Here is a 24,083-nt window from a genome sequence, read left to right as displayed (position 1 = left end):
GGGTATATGAGTTGAGGGTATGTAAGAGGGTATATGAGTTGAGGGTATGTAAGAGGGTATATGAGTTGAGGGTATGTGAGAGGGTACATGAGTTGAGGGTATGTAAGAGGGTATATGAGTTGAGGGTAGGTAAGAGGGTATATGAGTTGAGGGTATGTATGAGAGTATGTGAGTTGAGACTATGTAAGAGGGTATATGAGTTGAGGGTATGTAAGAGGGTATATGAGTTGAGGGTATATTTAAAGTATGTACATTGAAAAAATACTGAAAAATTAGAGAACGTTAACAGAAATATAGAACGTTTTTCTCGACAGAGAGACTTAATTTGTTCCTACAGATAATATGAATTTTCTGCATGGTAGGCAGGGATATGAGTTCATTTTCATGTGTATTTGGACTCCATGGAGTGTGAAAATATCACAAGATTATGAATGCACTATTATATACTTTTACATTTGTTTCACTTAATCTTAAATAATAAAAAAATGCTCTACTGAACACCACCGCATCGAGCAACCTAAATCTCAGCTTCATAGATCCTGCATGTACGTTTAACATCCCCCTCTAAGGCACCGATCCATTTCATCTAGTACTTATCAAATAGGATTACCAATGGGATTGCCAGGTTATACCGATATAGATTTAATAAATCGGGGTGTAGCGGTAGCGGCGCTGCACTTACGATCATCAAATCGATTCCCGATTACTGCGTTTCTTCTCAAGCCGATCGCGCGGTAATCTTCTTATATGATGACAAGGCAATTAGAGAAGCCCTCGTGATCATCCATCGCGAGCATACCATTAGAGACCTCAAATGATAGCCTCGGCAAGACCCTAGCTCTAAAACACCCGCCAATTGCTAGAGGGTCACCTCCCTCATGTCGGCCAAAAATTGAGGGGATATTTACGTACTTGCTTTGGGTTTGAGCAATCCACATCCAGCAATCCTAGCCGAGAGAGGTAAATTTTAAATTTTCTGTCACCTTTGCGTTTCCTATTGTCATTGGCTCCAATTTTGTTTTATTCAACATTTCCTGCTGATTTCTGTCATAGACACCAGCAAGCAGACGTTAACTAATGTTTCGATAAAATTTAATAATTTTTCATTCCCCGCTGTCTCTGAATCAAGGTTCCATTCATAAGGTTTATTTTGCAGCTATTGCAACTTTGTCTACTTGGAGGATTGAGTATACATTGATCAAACAATGCTGGGGTATTCTAAATGATGTACCCAATTTAACAATTTTTTTGTGTATGAATTCAAAATGAATAATTCATACACCAATGGAGAGAAAAATGTTCAAAGTATTTTTTACATATTTATAAATGTTTAATATAGCTAAATTCGTCCCACAAACGAGAAAGCATATCTTCTGTTACTGAGTGCACCGTAGCAGTGATACGGTTGTTCAGAGCAACAGAGTTGCTGGTAGAGGCGGGACGTAAACAGAGTTGCTGGTAGAGGCGGGACGTAAACAGAGTTGCTGGTAGAGGCGGGACGTAAACAGAGCTGCTGGTAGAGGCGGGACGTAAACAGAGTTGCTGGTAGAGGCGGGACGTAAACAGCTTCCTTGACGTAACCACATAGGAAATAGTCACATGAGGTCAGGTGATCTCGGTAATCAGAAGTGTAGAGCCTGATCTTTATTTCCTATGCGCCCTACCCAACGCTCAGGAAGTGACTTATTCAAAAAGTTTCGGACAACAAGATGCCAATGGGGCGTTCCGCGTTTGAGTAGGGTAAAAAAATATAATTTTTTTGTTCTTTCCATTGGTGTACGAGTTATTCATTTGAATGTACACTTAAATATATATGAATTCATTAAATTGGGTCCATCATATAGAATAACCCTGTATTTTCAGCTCTATTCATAGAAAGCTAGTGTCACTATTGCTTTCTATTACTCACTCCGGTCAACCGAGAATTTAGTATATATTTACAAGCATGTTTCACTCAACACCAACCGACCCGATTTTCACTACATTCAGAGAGTTTCAAGATATTACACAAATTTTTAACTTTCAATTATCAGTATCCATAATTCATAAGGCTGTCTCGACTGACTGCTTGTCGATTGTCTCAGTTTACTGTGCCCATAATTCATAAGGCTGTCTCGACTGACTGCTTGTCAGTTATTTCAGTTTACTATGTCCATAATTCATAGGACTGTTTTGACTGACTGCTTGTCAGTTATCTCAGTTTACCGTGCCCATAATTCATAGGACCGTCTCGACTGACTTCTTGTCAATTGTCGTAGTATACATCATGCTAATCAGGCACGTTTTATCCCTCATATTTCTCTGGCACGTTTTATCCCTCACATTTTTCTGGCACGTTTTATCCCTCACATTTCTATGGCACATTTTATCCCTCACATTTCTCTTGCACGTTTTACCCCTCACATTTCTATGGCACATTTTATCCCTCACATTTCTCTGGCACATTTTATCCCTCATATTTCTCTGCTATGTTATATCCCTCACATTTCTCTGGCACGTTTTATCCCTCATATTTCTCTGGCACTTTTTATCCCTCATATTTCTATGGCACATTTTATCCCTCATATTTCTATGGCACGTTTTATCCCTCATATTTCTCTGGCACGTTTTATCCCTCATATATCTCTGGCACGTTTTATCCCTCAGTCTTGCCTAGCATATTCTATCCCCAGCGCGAAGGGAAGATTCGTCACGCTGACAGCTCCGCTTCCTCGGGAGTTCGGTGTCAGGGACTCAGCTTGTTTATGGAATAGTTCTTCTAAAAATTAGCACTATTCTATAAAGAAATATAGTTTAATTTTTAGAATAGTTCTTTTAAAAATTAGCAGCTCTGCTGATGCAGGAATATTAATGGATAAGCGCATTCCGTTCTGGCGCTTGAAGCTCAACGTGTATTAATTATCAATGAGGCTTCACTTGTTTCCTTCACACAAACAAATGAATTCCCGTGTGCCACATTGTATATACTAGACTCGTATGCGGAAACATTCAGAATAATGAACTTGAATACACATTCTTTCTCCCAAATAATTATTGCATACAACATATATTACGCATACTAAATTATAGCTTAACTTTCTCACGCTCGCTCATTCAGTGTCGGTATTGAAGTAATCAGTGAAAGTAATCAGTTCAGTGTCATCAACTATAATCCGTGGCGTTTAAATTTAATATTCTTGAACATTAAAATTAAAAATTACCACTGTGAATACTACTGACAATTGTAATAGCAGAATAAAGTAGTATAAACATCATCCATATATTAGAAGCTGTCCTATCAATCCTGCAAGAGAGACTGAACCTATCACCAGAAATTCAGAGACGACAGCTGACTAACAGTGACTCTTACAATACAGAGACGCTTCTGTCTCGGTAGAAAGGCTACAGCACTTATGAACGAAAGCTGTTCTGACTCGAACAACAGCAATAATTTATACACAGCAATAATTTATACGCTGCTTTATCCGCCTTACACCAGTAATGCGTCAAGAGCTCGGCAGTAACAACATTCCCTCCATACAAATGACGCTCAAACAATGTTTAATTTACGTTTATTAAACGTTTAATCAACGTTATATTAACGTTATTTCAACGTTAAATATTTGCTGGGACGCAAACGCAGCGCACCAGCGGCAGCAACAGCAGCAACAGGAGGCTCAAGTTGCAAAAGTTGATGGATGATGACGAAACTGTTAGTAAACAGAAATATCAAGGGGCTAGCAACGGGGGGCAAGAACGGGGGGCAGCAATAGGCTGCAGCAACAGAAGGCAGTAACAGGGGGCAGTAACAGGGGGCAGTAACAGAGGGCAGTAACAGGGGGCGTTACTCAACAGCGCCAATCCGTGCAGCCTCGCCTGCGTTTCATCTCAGTTGCTCTGTTCAGCATTTTACGGTCAAATGGTTTTTATTATGTGACGCCTGTTATGTTCACTCAGAAGAATGGGTACGACGTCTAAATATTGATGTACTTTAAGCCCTTTATGGGTCATCTTAACCCTAAATGTCCCGGATCTGGGCTACGTCAATAGTACTGTCTTACTATTGGTATGCAAGAGTGTCACTATTTGGATAATATTAACAATTCTTTTTTTCTGTGTCTTTCAATATTCAGTTATGACTAGTTTCATTTTTACGTGTAAAGAATAACGCATTCAGTGTTCTTAATATTCTAGTTTTCTCACGTTTTGTTAGCAAGAATTTTTTTGAATGGGGTTTCTCTATCCTTCATCGTACTTCTTTGTTAAGTCTCAATTTATTTATTTTCTTCCGAAAATTTTTTGCCTAAGTTTCAGGCAAAAAGTGATGTATATCAGTTAACTTCGATATATATGAGTGATGCTCATTCTATTCGCACGCTGAAAATAATGTGGATTCTGAATTATAATGATACAAAAAAATTTCTATTTTTATCTCTCAAAGTAGAAAAGCTTGAGCTCAAGAACGTCAGAAATAACAACCATACCCGCTCTTAAATTCTTTCATCGTTCACTATAAACCTTTTGGTGCAAAAATATCTCACTATCAGTCATATAGTCAAGTTTAACCAAGGTAAAGCTAATTTATTAGTATGTTTTGTTTCAAATTATTTACTTAGCATCAATAAACTATATATGTATGACTTTCTATAACATGAAACTTCAAACGTGTTCGTGGAAGGATACTGCAAACGAAGAATTTAAAAACGTTGTAAATGACAAGTGAATTAACCATATCTTTGGGAATTGGGTGCGTTTAAATTCTTGGTGAATTTGCTATTTAAACAGATTAATGATACAAGTACACTTATTGAAAACGCAATCGATACTTGCGACACTATTTAAATTAAAAAAATCCTCGTAATGAAGTCACCGCGTTAACGGCAGTGCATTTTCATAAATTCTTGATGAATTTGCAATTTCATCAGATTAATGAGACAAGCACACTTATTGAAAATTTAATCGTTACTTGCGACACTATTTACATTGAAAAAAAAATCCAGGTAATGAAGTCACCGCGTTAACGGCAGTGCATTTTACTCATATGGTCATTAGCGCGCGCAGTAACACGATAAGATGGTGATTATCTTCTGCTTGTGCGTCGTTCCTCGCACTTCGTTGTCTTCTTTACGACGTAATTGTCGTCACACGTTGTTTCGGTGACTTGCTCGTTCATCTTAATGGTTTCATTGTCTTGTAGCGGTGATTTGTTATGTGGTAGTTCAAAGACGTTACTTTTAATGGTTTCATCGAGTTCTTCTGCAATATTTTCGACCGTTGTCTTGTAGCGGAGATTTGTTACGTGGTAGTTCAAAGACGTTATTTTTAATGGTTCCATCGAGTTCTTCTGCAATATTTTCGACCGTTGTCTTGCAGCGGAGATTTGTTATGTGGTAGTTCAAAGACGTTATTTTTAATGGTTCCATCGAGTTCTTCAGCACGAAATATTTTTGACCGTCTCTTTGTCTTGTATAGCGTTATTTTCTGACATGCTCTTCCATCCACGTAATGTTTCATTGTGCTAACGTCCTATCGTTTTCATGTAGATAGTTAACATTACAGGAGATTCCGGCCCGCAATTTCAATATTGCTCAACTTAGTACAATGTTTAGCTGTCGAATATATATATAGCAATCAATGCAATAGAGATTTGTTTGAACCTATTTTGATCGTTCAGCATCTCTTTGATTTGATTCAATTTGTATTTCTTGCCCCATGTTTATTCAATGCATTTCTGCATTGAATGCATTGCCTGCATTATTGAATGAGTCTTTACTTTCTCGGCGCATTACCAGCATTTATCAAGAATCCATCGGTTCTTCGATTTCTATTTGTCCACTCGATCACCTGCTCCGATATTTTGTGTTGTAGAACATTGATTTCCAGTTTCGGATTCATGCTCGTGCTCGATATTTTAACTACCTGCATCAATATTATTTGTTCTCGTTCAGTTTCTATCAAATTTGGCCATTCTTGGGTATCCAATCTTCCTTCCGGAGGCATGTATGTTGCATAGCTGCTGTTGCTCCGCTATTTCCTTCTTCGATTATAAAATCCATGTGTATTATTTATTTAATTATTGCTGCTTTCATTTTTATATTTATTTAATTTATTATTAGTTCATTTCTGGTCAGGGCTGCATAAAGTGGTCATGAAAAGTGGCCACCAGAAACCATTTTCAAAATTTTGATTTGATTGATTTTTTTATAGCTGTTCTGTAATTGAATCTGCTGACTCCACGCGTGTGTTAATGACGACATTGATACCAAACATTAGAATTCTATAGAAAAATTTCATAAAACAGTATAAGGAAAAGTGTTATAATGTTATAAATAATGCTATATGCTAACATAATACTATATTTTATAAAGATATTTTTAGTAAAACCTATCCTACAATTGATATCGCATTATATATAACCAGTTCTCGATACGCAACTCAATTGAATTAAACATCGGCTAACCTCTCGTGCTGCCCATCGAGTTTTCACTTCTCATAAAATGAATGCGGTAATTTATCGCTTTCTATCGATATCGTGTATTTGATCACTCGTAATTTGTAACCGATAATTTGTCCTCGAATTTTTAGCTAAGTTTTTAATTTTAATCACGTGCATTTATTTGTTCTTGATCCAATCTGCAATTAGTAGCGATTTGAAGCGTAATATACTTTGTCCTTTGACAAAACGAAGTTGAAATGAAACCACATTTCACATTACACAGAAATAACACCACTAATATAATACGTAACAACTCAGCAGTAATACCACTAATATTATTCATTATAACACAGCAACAAGCCACTAATATTATACGAAAAAAGACAGTAATAACACCACTAATATTATACTTAATAACACCGCAATACCACACAAATATTATTAGCAATAACACAGCAATAACACACTAATATCATACGTTCTAACACAGCATAACCCCACTAATATTATACATAATAACACAGCGATAACACACTAATATTATACGTATTAACACGGAAATAACACTACTTATATTATACGTAATATTACAGCAATTACACCACTAATATTTTACGTAATAACACAGCAATACCACACAAATATTCTCCGTAATAATACAGCAATAATACACTAATATTACACGTTATAACACAGCAATAACACTAATATTATACAAAATAACACACTGATATTATACGTAATAACACAGCAATAACACTAATATTATACGCAATAACATGGCAATAACACACTAATATTACACGCAATATCACAGCAAAAACACACTAATATTATACGCAATAACGCAGCAATAACACTTATTTTACACGCAATAACACAGCAAAAACACACTAATATTATACGCAATAACGCAGCAATAACACTAATTTTACACGCAGTAACACCGCAAAAACACTAATATTATACGCAATAACACAGCAATATTATACGCAATAACGCAGCAATAACACTCATTTTACACGCAATAACACCGCAAAAACACTAATATTATACGCAATAACACAGCAATATTATGCGCAATAACGCAGCAATAACACTCATTTTACACGCAATAACACCGCAAAAACACTAATATTATACGCAATAACACACCAATATTATACGCAATAACACAGCAATAACACACTAATATTATACGCAATAACATCACTAATATTATACGCAATAACACAGCAATAACACACTAATATTATACGCAATAACATCACTAATATTATACGCAATAACACAGCAATAACACACTAATATTATACGCAATAACATCACTAATATTATACGCAATAACACAGCAATAACACACTAATATTATACGCAATAACATCACTAATATTATACGCAATAACACAGCAATAACACACTAATATTATACGCAATAACACACTAATATTATACGCAATAACACACTAATATTACACGTAATAACGCAGCAATATCCCCCGGCAAGCCACCCATCGATCCCGCCCTCCGCGACCGTCGCCGCGAGGCTCTGGTTGCGCCGCTGCTTTTTGCTGCCGCCGCTGCGCTTCCTGCCGCCGTGTTAGAGAGCCCCGGTACTGCGGCTCTAGAGTGAACAATTCCTAATATAATCACTATTTTAGTGCCATTTTGGCATTTTATTCTTATAATTACTGGTATAATTACAGTTTATATAGGTAATTATGGCCATGGCATGCTATGCTATTGTTTTGATCCAGCAGTTAGGCAGGCAACTTCACATCAGATGCAACTTGTCGTTGATTCGGAAAACTCAAAAAATACGGAAGAAAAAGAGAATAATAGTTTTTGTTTTTGGCATATTCATATTATAAAACAAACAAGGCAATAAAATGTAATAAAAAACTATCCAACATTTGATTGTATTACAATATTACATTGCAATAAACGTCATCCATTAGCAGAGAAGTGAACATTTCGTCTGATTGAATAATTTTAAAGTAATGCATGATAGGTTTGCGAAAAATCACTTGCATGTGGATTAGTAACATAAAGAAACTGAACAAAATCGAAAAAGTAATAAAGAGAATAAATTGAATATTACTGGAAGAATTGCACGATGAAAAATTTTATTAAATTCTGGACACATATACGTTGATGCTCGGTACGCGAAATTCAACCCATGGGTTCACGGAGATTCTCCAACATTGTTATTTTAACAGAGCTCAGTTATTATTTAAAATGAGCGAAAATTTGCTTGAAATGGCAACTGAGGATGTCTTTATAGCCTAATATTTTATTGAATCTTCATTCGACTCAATGTTATGCGATAACATTGATAGGATGAGCTAAGTTGATCGCCGTGCATTCTGGCTGGCCAGACGCGCGCTTGTTAGGGAAGGTGCGAATCACCTTAAAGTCTACGGAATTGGAGTCTCTCATTTAACTAACTTGTCAGCCGTTGATACGGCTCTAGAGTTGAAAAAACGTCATGGGAATGCTGCAGATTTGTACTGTATTTATTCTATATCACCGCTAGCAAAATGATTTATTAACATATATCAAATAAACAGGATTTAATTTTATTGTATTTTTCCACTGAAGCAATTCGATAATATAAGCAACTGTTTATATAAACCAGCGCTCATTTTATTGTATCCATATCTTCAATAGCTTGATTTATGGTATGACATTTATCAACAGTTAGAAAAAGGGAGGTTTTATGTTGATGTTCTCTTTAATAATCAGCAAAAGTGAGATGTTGTATTAATTATACAGGGTGAACCAGAATTAACTGACCCTTTTAATTTGTTAATAAATAAAAAACTAAGAACGTTATGAAGTTGAAACTTGTTTTATTTAAAAGAAGAACATTTTTATGGTAATATTTTATCCTACTTAAAATATTGTATATATAATATTGCATTAGTTGAAATATTATGTATTAATAATATGTATTAGTTAGAATATTGTATGTAATATTTTATCCTAGTTAGTTATTGTATCCTAAGAACTAGGATACAATATTATCAATTGATGTCCAATGTATCAATTGATGTCCAATAGCCGATGCCTACAAATTCAATAAACGTCCAAATTTCTTCAAGATAATATTTTATCGTTCATTTATATTACCCGAAAATCATAGAGAATTGCTCGATTCACTTCGTTGGCCGTGACTTCGGATCCGAGTAATTTCTTTTGAGCATACTAGGATTTTAATAAAAAACTTGTTCGATATGAATTAGCGTTCGTTTGCGCCTTAATGTTTATTGAGGAGCAATCCTCGACGTATTTTTTGTTACTGAAACAGTGTTTTGTGTTTTTAAGTATAAACTAAATGATTAAATAATTTTATAATTAACTTGATAGTATATTTTGCATGTTTTGGAGGAATAGTCCTTTATTCAACGTATCTTGTTTCAAATAAACAACAATCTTCCAAAGAATGACAATAATAACGAGTAACATCTCACTTGATATCAGCACCGCATTTGATACAAGCGAACATCATATAAATTTTCAGCTCCAATTTAGACACCAATTTCTCGTTTATAACTATAATCTAGTAACTAATATTATTAATTTTAAAATCACTATAATGATATCCCGACGTTGCTTGGAATACTTAATATATGGTATCTGAAAACATATTTCTTCTTTGCCCGTTGAAAACTTAGCAACCAAAGCAATGTTGATTAATGAAAGGTCCATTAAAACCCGCGTGCAGCTTGAAATCACAAATTATTAAAATATTGAAATATCAATTTGAACTCAATCATTATTTTCGAATAAAGTTCGCACTTGCTAAAATATGGTGCGAATATTAACAAAAAAAAATCAAGCCTCTGACAACTAAATTTTGTTCACGTTTTTCACCTGTTCATACACCTGTTGGCAGTTAACCTTATCCTAAGTAAATCAATTTTCTTTTAAAGCACAATCCGACTAGAAAAGTAGACCCATCGTTAAATAAAACAATTTTTTTATCCGCGTTTCAATGTTTGCAATTTCAGTTACATTTCGCAACTTCAACTGTGCATAAAAATGTTTAAATGTTTAAAGCAAATTTTTAATATTGTCATCTCACAGACTTCGCTCAATGTGTGGTATTGAATTTTTGCCGCCTCTTCAAAGTTATTTATGTTGCCTTTAATCACTTTTTCTTCCAATCTAATCTTCTGCTGATTTATTTTTTGACGCCACTAATAAATTTTAGTCTTTATTATATCGTCAACGGTTCAGATTTATTTGTGCTTCATTATTCTTTCTCGAAATCAGCCTCCTGCAATGCTGTTTCTACGGGAAAGATCTTGCCAGTTCAACTCAACCCGCCAGGCTGGGCAGGATACCAGCAGATTTACTTCAGTCGAGCTTTGCTCCGTCGCCTATTTAATTAAATGCCTTGTTATCTGAACCTCGGCCTCTGTCACTGGAGACACGCAGCCCTCCTCCCTTACCTCTCCCTCTCATTCTCCCTCTCTCCCCGATCCTCTCCCTCTTATTTCCCCGCTCTTTCTATAGCCTCTCCCTCTCGTTCACCCTGTCTTCCCGATCCTCTCCCTCTCATTTCCCCTCTCTTCCCAATCCACTACTCCTTCTTATTTTCCCACTCTTTCTATAGCCTCTTCTCTTACCTCTCCCTCTCTCCCCGATCCTCTTCCTCTCGTTTCCCCTCTCTTCCCAATCCACTACTCCCTCTTATTTCCCCACTCTTTCTATAGCCTCTCCTCTCGTTTCCTCTCTCTTCCCTAGCCTCCCTCTCATTTCCCCTCTCTTCCCCAACCTAACCCTATCATTTCTCCTCTCTTCCCGATCCTCTCCCTCTCATTTCGCCTCTCTTCCCGATCCTCTCCCTCTCATTTCGCCTCTCTTCCCGATCCTCTCCCTCTCGTTCTTCCTCTCTTCTCGATCCTCTTCCTCTCGTTTCCTCTCTCTTCCCTAACCTCTCTCCCTTTAATTTCCCTTCTCTTCCCTAACCTTTCCCTCTCATTTCCCTTCTCTCCCCAATCGTCTCCTTCATATTTCCCCTCTTTTCCATCACCCTCTTATTCGTCAGTGTAAATCCTGACTCAGGGCATTTTGACACTCTCAAAATGCCCTGGTTTGCACTCAGATTTACATATTCAAGCCCGGTATCAAAGCCCTACCATCACACTCACTCACCCAATAATATCAACATCCACAAATTTCAATTCACTTCTATAGTTCAAAAAACTCTAATCCAATATCGGACGCAGCTTAATTTTGGCTCAGCATTTACCTACTGCAGACCAACAGGAAATATAAACTAACTTAAAGTACGGGAGCACTTTTTCTTCTATCCATTCTTGTCGGTCTTGTGCTCATTTGCAAGCAATATCTCTCGTCATCAATAATGAATCTCCTCCTGTCTGCAAGTAAACTCATGAGCAAAGCCTAAAACTTTTCTTTAAAACATGCCTGTCTTTTTTTCCTCCCTGCCTTTAATTTTTTGTTTCTTGAACATCATTGATTCAGTCTAGCTTTAGTTCGACGTGAGTTACGGCGCCTGGATCATCAATTGAAAAATTTACACCGATTCTACTTGAATTGCCTTAATAATATTCTACTTCATTTTCTTAGAAAATTGGCCGTTATTCAAACGGAGAATTGGCTGGTCACTTTTCGTTATTTTTTCGACGGCAGAGTTTCTATTTGCAGAAAAAGTACCCAACTGCGTACAATCATTTCATTTCTTATGCAATGATCCAATGAATAAAATCTCATGCGAAACTCTCATTCCGACCAGATTCTATTTAAAAAAATTTTCATAGTCAAAAACATGCACTGGTATAACACACTCAACGCCCACAAAATATAACACACTCCAGTGCACCCCATTACATTTATCAAAATTTAATGACTGGAGTTTCTCGTTTTTTTATGTATCTCCTTAAGATGAGTAATTGAGCTGAGTGCCATAAGTCATTGCGAAGTGATTAATAAATTAGCAGACAATTTAGATCGACTTACCTATAACCAACTTTCTTGCACCACCGAATTTAATGTCCTTCTGTTACCATCCGACCATAAATCTCGTACTCAAAGACCAATATTCAATAAATCCTAACGCTGCATTTAAATGAATAAATCCTAACGCTGCATTTAAATAAATAAATCCTAACGCTGCATTTAAATAAATAAATCTAATCGCTGCATTTAAATACTTCATGGTAAATCCTAACGCTGTATTTAAATACGCTTCACACTGGCACTGGGTTTCCTCCAGATTCATGTAACTTGAAGCATTTTGTACCCGCCGAAACTTTATCTTACTCTTCCTCGTAAACCTGTTCATTGTCATGCATGAACTCTTCATACGTTCGTTGAAGACAGTAGATGGATGTCATCCGCTTCTCAGCGCCGCACGAGCTCGACTTTACTTCTCTCGAATTTCCGGCATCAGGTTGAGAGGGTCAGTGCAGCTCGCACGATTGGCAGCACGACAATTGAGGTACCGGAAACAACACTTGTCCGTCCGCAACCCGACGACGTCCTTCCGCAGTTTAGGGTCCACGGTCGGCCCTCCCATGGCGACTGGGGTGCGTGCTAGCCAGCTGGGGCAACGCTGCATGTGTAACCGTGCAATATTATCCGAAACTATAGGTAATTATGTCTATGATATGGCAGGATGAAGTATATTTTGTAATTTGAATACTGTGAGTAAATATCACCCACACCAGATGAATTTCGTCCAATTTTCAGTACGTGTCAAAAATATTCCAAAAAACAGGTTGATAGAAGCTTGAATTCTGTAGTGAGTTCAGAGTAAGAAAATTACCAGCAAAGTAAATTATGGTTTTAACCAAATAAATACCAGTGTTATCAACAGTCCGTTAAATTTTCTAATGTGATAAATCGTTGCTTTACGAAAATTTTGATTTATAAATACATAAAAAAAACTTCAATTTCAAAAAAACGAACCTAATAGACAAATAATTGCATCTATTAACTATTTTGAGAGTATCTGAGCTACAGTCGTTTACTTTTCTCAGTCAGGACTTTTAATTAGGTGACTATGTTAGATTGTACTACAGGTAATGACAATCGCGAGCGTTTTCTTCAGGTTGGTGTGAGTTTGCAAAAAAAAAATATCTATGATCTCCGAGCGAATCTATGCCAACATTGATCAAAATCCTTAATAGCTTTTAATATCAATCACTCAAAAACTCGTGTAGATTTTCAACTTACTCGAGCCTGACATTTAACCTATAGATGCATCGTACATACCGTTGGTAATCGTCGTGCATCAAATATCAGGAAATATTTCTTCAAATTTTGATCATGGATTAATCAAAATTTGGGACGAATTTTTGAGGATATACAAGCGTGCACTGAGAATGGTTTTGACTCAAGAAGAGACGCCATAAGTTTCTTAATGAAAATTATGCTCCCGTTCTCCAGAATGAAACGTCCCAATCGAGTCGAGTAATTACGATCGATATAAAATCCGTAATATCACTTCTATTGTCTTGCGTATGAAATTGTGCAATAGTATATCAAAATATCTGTTGGTATCGACGAGCGATGTTAAATGCGTGTTCACTGTTCAGGCGCGCCGCATGCAGCAACCAAAAACATTTATATGTTGAAAAACAATGAGTCTGCTGATGATTTGTCAGATTAATTTTTTTTTTGCTGACCATGCTTTATTCTTTTTGAAAATATTCGGATTTAAAAGCAATTGAGATATAAATTCTATACATTGAATACGATGCAGTTTACTGGTCATCTCATTGCACTCGGACTGCGATTCGACTCGTGTCACTTCATTATACTTGGTTTGCGATGCATCTGAGATGTCACGTCGTTAAAATGCAATTACAATGCGGTTCGTGTTATTTTTTGTACATGAATTTGTACATGAAAATGAAATTCACACGTTACTTCATTACACTCGGTTTGCGATGCAGTTCTTAGTCTTTAAATACCTTTAGTTATTGCAAAATGCTTTCTATCCTGCCTATATACGTTACCGCTAGGGCACGTTATCAATAATCTTCAAATTCTATCCCCCATAACTTGAACAGAAAAATGATGCTTCGCCAAACTAATGTTATTTTGGTGACCGACCGCCCTGGGCTTCGTGCAGTGGCTTTGAAAGACACTCGAGAGCAAGTGTCCGGTGTAAGAATTTGTCCGGGACGCTTGCTGATCGCAAGGAATGTTTGGACACATTCTGGTTTCTCAGAGACCGAAATGCGGAGACACATTTTGGGCTCTCAGAGACCGTCTCGGCAGCCTCGTGTCCTTTACAAACCGCCCCCACGGATAACATTGTCTCGGGTTCGAGACAAATCTCCTGCTATGCTAGCAGTAATATTTTCGCATAATATATGCTATAGTTTTGACCATTGTGGTTTATTATTGCATTATGCAACTATTTTTATTTCACCATAATATAGTAATGTGTCGACACACTAGGTAACATAGTACGTCATGCAAAATTAACATAAGCTTATTCCTTTAAAGTTAGCGTTTTTTCCAGTGCCAGTTTCACTTTGACCTCATTTTTGTCATGTAACATATAGAACTATCATACAATTACTTTCGAAAGTGTAGCATCCTTTTAATTTTACATTTATATTTAACGGTTCTATTTCATTTTTCGATAATAGATTACCATCATTCATTTATCACTAAACTGAACTTGGAGAATGTCACACAGTATTTAATTGTACGGTCTTGCTTTATTAAAACTTTTGTGGGTTCAGTTTAAAAAAATTTTACTTGACATTTTCTTTACGTTATCTCGTTTTCTTAAGTGAAAACATCTATGAAAGATTTGGAAGCGCATTTATCGAACATTCGATATATGGTACTCTGAAAATTAACGAGTTGGATACTGCTTTTAATGTTTTAAGATGCTGCAGTATTCGAGTTGAATGCTGCAGTTAATGAGTTGGATACTGCAGATAAGGAGTTGAATGCTGTTGTTAACGAGTTTAATACTGCCGTTAACGATTTGAATGCTGCTGTTTACGATTTGAATGCTGCTGTTAACGATTTGAATGCTGCTGTTTATGAGTTGGATGCCACCTTTAAAGAGTTGAATGCTGCATTCCGCACAGATCGTTCCTTATTGCAGACATTTATTTCATTTATTTATCCTTAGTATATCCTAAACAACAAAGTATTAGGTCCTCAGTGACTCTATTTAATTGGGCGAATGGGCATAATTACGTATGGCACATGATATATTCGGTAGTTAGTGTGTATAGGGCTATAATCTATTGCAACTTATTCTCTTCACTAACACCACGTGGTCTCCGATGCCTTGTCATAAGAATAAATGTTGAAGGGAGCGCAATTGACACTTATTTGACTTGTTAGTTCATCTGCTGAGCACTAACTTCCCTGGAGATAAAAAAGTCGCTGCGTTTGCGAAGCCTTGTTCAGGTACAAGTTTGTACTTCAGCACGTACCCCTGCATCTTGTACCCATCTCGAGTTTTTATTTTAGCACGTACCCATGCATCTTGTACCCATTTCGAGTTTTTATTTTAGCACGTACCCATGCATCTTGTACCCATCTCGAGTTTGCATTTAAGCACGTACCCATGCATCTTGTACCCATCTCGAGTTTGCATTTAAGCACGTACCCATGCATCTTGTACCCATTTCGAGTTTGTATTTAAGCACGTACCCATGCATCTTGTACCCATCTCGAGTTTGTATTTAAGCTCGTACCAATCGTTAAATTTATAAAAAAAGGCACTCCACACGGACGAGGTAGCATTGATGTCATAGTGGCTTCAAATAAAATAAAAAATTTTACTTCATGTAATTCAATTCTGAAAAGCATGCATTGAAAATTTAAAGGAAAATTTGAATATCATGCGGAAAAGAGAAATATAGAAATTTTTGTAACCTCCATTAACGCGGGAAAGAGATATATATGCATCAGATATTCCTGTATTAGTTATGTTCTAAAAGTTTGCGTGTTTGAACTTGAATTTCGCTATCGATTTTTTTTGCACTTGCTTCAAATTCATAGTTGCCGAAAAAAGCTCAATCATAAACTTCATTTTTCTTCTGCTCGGATAAAAATACGAGTTTTATTAAGTATGTAAGATAAAAATATATAAATCTTATATTTAATATAAAATAATTCCTAACATAATATATATATATTATAATATTGGATGCTATGCACAAAACAACAATCCCCAAAGTGGCACAAACCGTTACGTTGAAAGCTTGATGAAGCTATAAAAAATTCCAGAATAACTTCGAAATTTTATTCAGAAATTTTTTTATGAAATAGTAAATTGCATAATATATACAATTACTTCTACATTAACTACTGAAAACTGCTACAATAACATTTTGAATGAATAAATTTATATAGAGCAACAAGAAACAGCTTTAGCGGAAAACAAATTCATCCATAAGGAACAGATATACATGGACATAGTAGGGTGTACATAATAATGAATAATGTTTGATCATACTCAACAAAAAAGCTGTTAGGAAGGATTTCTCATTATCAGTTCTCCTGTCACTCGTACTTGCCCTGGTTCATGTTATCTGCGTTTCGAACATCATCGATCACTATTTGTTTGAGTGGGGCCTTTATACTGAGAAATGCGAAACTGGATAACGAACAAAACTGAGCGTGGAACTCGATAACATCTTTTGTTTCTTTGACTTTTGTCATATTTTCCAAACGAGTGTTAAAAGATGTTTTTTTTGCGTTTCCAGATATTCCAGCTACCTAGCCGGTGACAATATAGACAGCATCGGCGATAACCAATGACGTTTACAAAGCGAAAAACTTTGTATCTTCATTGCATCATTGTTTCACTTCTATCTGTCTCGAACAGTGTCACACTTTTGTGCCTGAAAGCATTCGGCAATGTTTTTTTCGACTTAATTGACGCACCGTAGTGATCCTATGAGAAGTTATATAATTATTCACTATTCTGCTATGGCGGAGACATCGCTCGCAATTTGTTCACTTCAAAATCCAGCAAAACGATCTTTTAATTCAAGATCGCTGAGATCTTTTCTTAAGATATGCACTCGTCTAGGATCGTGATACGAACTTGCATAAGATCGAGAGACGTATATTCTAGGATCGTGAGACGAACTTGTAAAAGATCGAGAGACGTACATTATAGGATCGTGAGACGAACTTGTATAAGATCGAGAGACGTACATTTACTTAATATTATTGTCTGTGATCGTGAGACGCACTTGTCTCGGGTCGTGAGACTGCGCGTTGAAAGTAAAGTCGTCTCCAACACATGCTGAGCGGCCTGACAAGTGTCAGACCGGTGCACTCTGTGACCCCATGGGCGAGGTGGTGAAGACAGTGCGGTGTTGCTATGGGTATTACGAGGATATTACAGTCGAGTCTCACGCATATACCAGCGGCTGATGATCTCTTCTTGTTCAAATGTAACTCATATTTAATGAGCAGGCATATTGTTCGGGACTAGTAAATAAATAAGCATTCTCTGGCCCCGAACACTTGGCCAATGATCGTAAATAAAGGATGAATAAAAACTGATGAATAAAGAACTATAATAATAAATGAACGATAAATACAAGAAAACAAAATACAAAACTATAAACCGTCAGTCTTTCTAGCTCTTGCCTATTAATACCTAATCATGTCCTAGGTTCGGAGCCCCGCTCAAAAAGCACGAATAAATACAAATTAAAGACTTGAATTAGCGTAACGCTAACGAATTTATATATAAGACATGAATAATAACCTAATATAAATATTCAATATCACCAGAAAAACCACCACTACATAAACACGAAAGATTAACACGATAAACAATTCAGGTACTAATAACCTCTGTGGTGGATCACATAGCAATGATAAATAAGTAAACATTCATTTGCGAAGTCATCGGTGGTGAATCAAAACGGAAATGACAAATTTAACGAACCCTATTGTAATCCCTAACATCATGAAAGTAATAAAAATTCATTGGGAAGGTAATAGACGGCATCAGAATCGGGCAGGTAGTATACAGCATCTAAAAGTAATGAACATTTATTGGGTAGAGAATAGACGGTATCAATCAAGACGATAGCCTTACGACGATACGAAATGATTCTTATAAAACATTTTATTTCGTGTTCACCCTAGTAGCCACGAAAAAAAAGCGCGATCGAATCGAAAAATGTTCATCTTAGTTAATAAATAGCTTGTTGAAATAACGTGCACTGCGGTGTACATGAAGTTCCCTGTAGCAAGTGGATTCTATAGATTGGAATTTTTTTTCAATTGCCATAGAGTTAAAAATCCCCTAACAGTAAATTCAGTTTACGGAGGTTTCTCTTTACAAGATAAAAATTCTGATTGGATAATATTTTAATTAAATTTTAGTTCCTGACTTATAGTCTTAGCAATTTATACAATATAAAAGACAATTTATAAAAGACAAAATACTATTTTAGTATTTTTAAACATTGAATCGTTTTTTTTTTTTGTATGATTGAATTGGATGGTGCATGTAAGCTGTAAAATATTCTGCAGCAAACACATATTAGAAAAAAAGTTGCCCTTATAAACAACACTGGATACAAAGTATACGAAATCATTTAAATATTTTTTTATGACAAAAAATCTGAAATGTCCGACATCCGCCGAGTCGGCCACCCACCAGCGTGTCGGCCGAGGGTGTCGGTAGCGGCGAGACGTACAATTATCGCTGCGAGAGGTCCGTACCTCGCAGCCCTCGTGTGTGAGTTACTCAAAACAAGATCCCCTTTCAAATGACAGCTTTCTCCTTTCAAATGACCGCTTTCTCCTTTCAAATGACCGCTTTCTCCTTTCAAATGACCGCTTACTCGTCCTAATGAAGCCTTGCCTGCGCCACTCCAGGAAGGATTGAATTTGGAGCCGGCGTTTTGTTCTATGCGAGACCTGCTTCCTTTTTACGGCTGTTTTGCCCAAACCTTCGATGTGTTTTTCACGTTTGTTTTCTGGGTTACAAAGTAAGATAGCATGGGACGGTTTATTTCCGGCTGTATGAAGTGGAAAGCTGTACTCAAGTAACTTGGATGTTTATGATCTTTCCAGAAAATTTGCGCATTAACAAGTGCAATCAGATAACACTTAAAAATATTACACGAGATCAACCTCTAATTCTCGCACGAGTTCTTATGCGTCTTCAAGTCATATAAGTCGTGTATTAATTATAAACTCAATTAATTATACTTATATTATGAGAATTATTATTATATTACAATAATTATAATTATGTTTTAACAATTATACGTATATTATACTAATTATACTTATATTATACTAGTTATACTTATACTATATACTAATTATATACTTATATTATTTAAATATTATCCCCTGTGACTGACGTCCAAACCAAACTTTATATTGACGCGGGCCTCCAATGACTTCCAATTATTCTACACTCATTCATCAGTCGGCTAGATTTTTGTCCTAAGTTTAGCTTTAAAATTAAACGAGTGGCACATTTCCCTACAAACAGCACAAGCATAAAAACTCACGTACGTAGCACTGATACTCCCCTCCAAAGTGTAAACTGGGTCATGATCACCCAGACAAGGGCTATTTAGACAATACTCACTTATTTGTCTGAGTGGTCCGATCGTTTGAACTTGTCCCTCCACTTTTTAAATGTATAATGGTGCTCTTGAATGGCCGTCTTACTCCTCATTAATCGTTTTAACTTCTGTTAAAACGATATTGCTCTAACTTTCATACCTTAACCCTAATTATTTCAACTATTTGAAAAATATTATTTTCGTATTTTCATATTTCTTTTTTTTTCGTTTGACTCAATTGGCCGACTACTTCTCTCCGTTCGCCCGCGACTTTTTGGCAATGGCAGCCATATTACTCTTCTTTCTTATATTCACCGCTTGCTGCTCTCTCCCTTTGTATATGCCTTCTCATCCTCTTTCGCTACCTCAACCTCCTTCTTATATTCACCTCTTTTATAATCACACCTCTTTTTGTAATCCCCATCTACTTCTGTCTCTTTGCCCGCCATACTTAACTCTCCACTTACTTATCTGCCGCTGCTCTCCTCTCTTCACCGCGCTACCCCAACCTCCTCCTTATATATTCACCATATGCTCCTCTCTATTACTCTCCCATCTCTCAGCTCTCTCCATCTCTCAGCTCTCTCCATCTCTCAGCTCTCTCCATCTCTCAGCTCTCTCCCATCCCTCAGCTCTCTCCCATCCCTCAGCTCTCTCCCATCTCTCAGCTCTCCCACATCTCTCAGCTCTCTCCCATCTCTCATCTCTCTCTCACATCTCTCACTTCTCTCCCAGCTCTCTCCCATCTCTCGGCTCTCTCTCTCATCTCTCCCATCTCTCCCATCTCTCACATCTCTCCCATCTCTCACATCTCTCACTTCTCTCCCACTTCTCTCCCATCTCTCTCCCATCTCTCCCTTCCCAAGCCCTTCACTCCACCACCCCCCCCGAAGAACGCCCCCGGGCCCTCGGTCGGGTCACGTTACAGCAGTGAACGTCTCCGCTGAGAAATGGTCCGCCCTGAACTCGACCGCGCGCTTGCCTGAAAAAATTCCGAATATTCCGGCAGGCTTGAAATGTCGCGCTATCCGCACATGCAATCCTTCATCGTCGCGCCTCATTTGCTCGCGAATATTTATCTCGACGGCGAAATTCCTAGTTCATAGTTATTACGGTATATATATAATTCCTCATTTATATAGCAGTATAACAACATACTTATTGCCAAGTCTAAATTTGTTGCTCAGAATTTCGTTTGCGATATTTGTCTTCAAATTTTTATTGGTAAAATCAATATTCATGAAAAGTTTTTTACTGGAAATATGTGACTGGTGAATAAACAGCGAATAATTGTTTGTATTGGGTTTTGGAAGCGAATTGGGTCGCGTCAGTATTATTTATTATCATGATATCGTATATTCATTTAACGGCATCAGTTATATCGATAATCAAATAAATAAAATGTTGAGCAAGAAATGAATTTAAATTTTTATTAGATAAAATTAGAATAGAATAAAAAACTTCCATAGAAGTGCTGACAATGATCAAGACACACATGGCAGCGTCAGTGCATGAATTGCTAACCAGAATTTCATATGAAGTAGCAAAAAGCCTTAAAATGGAATTGGCTTGCATGAATAATTTGTTGAATATTCTAAAAAATAACCAGAAGCTGTATTCGTAGAGTTATTTATTTATATAGGCCTCAGAAGTAATTAAATGTCTGCTTCTTCGATTAATGATAAACAGATTAAAAGATGAATGCACACAACTATCTAAAGTTTTAATTTATTGTGTACTGAATAAAATCATGAAAATAATTTTACCATTTAATATTATAAATCATGAATTCATTGATACCTTTTTAAAAACTCGATCGATGACTTTCCTTCAACCACATCATGACACCACAAATCACCGTCATAAATAAATTGCAACGACGCTCGTTGACAGCAGTCCATTCTAGCTTCAAAATTATAAGCCTTTGGACTTATAACAAAATTGTAAGCCTTTGGATTTAGAACAAAATTATAAGCCTTGTGTCGGAACAGAATTAATTTCAGCCCGAGCGTGAAATAAGGTACAAGGTGCGCAGGCTAAGCCAGGCAAGCAGAGTCAGGTTACATGTGTGTCACCCGGTCCGATGTTTCGTGTTTAATGTTGTAGGTTATTTTATGTTCAGGGGCTGGTGATCGGATGTTTCGTGTGTAATGTTGTAGGTTATTTTATGTTCAGGGGCTGGTGATCGGATGTTTCGTGTGTAATGTTGCAGGTTATTTTATGTTCAGGGGCTGGTGATCGGATGTTTCGTTTGTAATGTTGTAGGTTATTTTATGTTCAGGGACTGGTAATCGGAGGCCATACTTTCAAAATTCGCTAAGTGAACGTTAGTACTAACGCTCTATTTTCTTGTCTATGATTGGTGGATTTTGCTCGAAAGGCCGTCAATGATTGGCTGATGAACTTACGATCTCTTAACTTTTTTTGAAAGTATGGGCCCGGATGTTTCGTGTTTAATGTTGCAGGTTCCGTTATTTTAAAGCACTGCTCTTGTCTTCATTGTTAACTTTTTATCTGACAATATATTATTGCAGTTGAATTAACACTTTTCGCAGGTGCAATTAACGAAAGCTCATCATATTTGATTTTTTTCGTACATTGAATGTTTATGTTTTGTGTCTGGCCATAATAATTTCAGGTTATAGATTTTTTAAATAATAATTTTAAATGATGCATTAAAAATTTTAATTGAACAAAAATATAGAAAAAATATATATACGTTTGGGTTGGAAAGGACAAGAAAAATAAGTTGAATATTTTTTTGGTAGTGACTAAAAAAATTAATGTTATATAATGCACCTCTTTCCTCACAATTCAAAGTATACACTTAATTTCAAGGGACCGATGAGATATTAAATGTTGCTTTTTTGATAACTCGTTTATTATTAAATTATAAATTAATTATTGAATAATTATCGATTATCTCATGTTAGCCAATATATTAGGATTAAATAATGTATAAATACGGCAATTATCCCGAGAATTAACCATGATATTATATACAGAGAACACCTGCTTGGGGCTCACATGGACCCCCACGCTGCAGGGCTCTCAATGGACCCTCACGTGCACCCCGACATGCGGGCCATGTACCTGAGGGCCTCTGTGGCCCATGGCTACGACCACGGCAAGATGGCCGCCGGGTCCTACGACCCCAACAACGTTATGTGCATGGGCGGCATGAGGGGGGCTCGGGCCGACGCCATCTTGCACCACCTCCCCAACATGGCGGCCATGGGGGGGTACCCATATAATGGTTATGACCTGCAGGGGGTCGCTGGCCCCCATGGGGGCGCCTTGCATCAGGACCTCAGGGAGGACAAGTGGGTGGCGGCCGGGGTACAGTAGAGGCCCCGTAGTCACCTCCCCTGACAAATGGCGTTGAAACGACGTTGATTTCAACCGAAAAACGTTGATTACGAGTTAATTTCGTTACAGAAACGTTAAATAAATGTTAAATCGACGTCAGATGCCCGGCTGATAAATGGCGCTGAAACGACGTTGATTTCGATGGAAAAACGTTTATTACACGTTAATTTCGTTATAAAAACGTTAAATAAACGTTAATTCAACGTCAGATGCCCGGTGTGAGATACGTTGCTCAAGTGTTGAAGCGCCTCAAGTGTACGTAAGCCGATACGATACGAGTGTTAATTATTACTTGCCCGTGTAATAAATGATACTCGATTGATGATTACATTCTTATGAGAATGACAAGCACCTGTGGACTTTGTGAAAAATAATAGGTCAGTTACAAAAAATTTAGCATTCAATGCTCATGTAATTTTTTTGGGTCATAATACGCATATATTACAATTTTGAGTGTGGATTCCGTGGATTTTTGAGTTATGCATTGACTTGCCTTGGGTAATCAAAATTTTTCATCATTTTATTGTTCGTTTCTGCGACTCGTTTATAAAAGCAGCCCATGAATTATAAATTTCAATTGCGCGAAAAATTTAATTCTCAATCTCTGAAGAAGCAACTTGAGTTCCTAATCTTGAAATGAACAGCACGTAGAATAAGAAATGACTTTCATAGTGGCTATCAATGTGTGCTTGCCTCATATTAATGTTATTGGTACAATAAATCTGCAGCGA

The 24,083-nt window shown here is 36.8% G+C and overlaps 1 protein-coding gene across 1 annotated transcript in view; it reads left to right on the top strand.

Annotated features, from left to right (window-relative positions):
* LOC108671565 overlaps window positions 1-23,849 on the top strand; it is a 41,759-nt gene extending 17,910 nt beyond the window's left edge. The window contains exon 3 of the mRNA XM_018159122.2: window positions 22,989-23,849. Within this exon, the coding sequence (XP_018014611.2) occupies window positions 22,989-23,331 (343 nt within the window). The 3' untranslated portion in view covers window positions 23,332-23,849. The remainder of the gene's footprint in view (window positions 1-22,988) is intronic.
* The last annotated feature ends 234 nt before the right edge of the window (window positions 23,850-24,083 follow it).

Source organism: Hyalella azteca, unplaced genomic scaffold (genome assembly GCF_000764305.2).
Source record: "Hyalella azteca isolate HAZT.00-mixed unplaced genomic scaffold, Hazt_2.0.2 contig11868, whole genome shotgun sequence".
Taxonomy (NCBI): domain Eukaryota; kingdom Metazoa; phylum Arthropoda; class Malacostraca; order Amphipoda; family Hyalellidae; genus Hyalella; species Hyalella azteca.
Note: the sequence above shows the minus strand (reverse complement) of the source record. Positions and strands in the feature narration are given on the sequence as shown.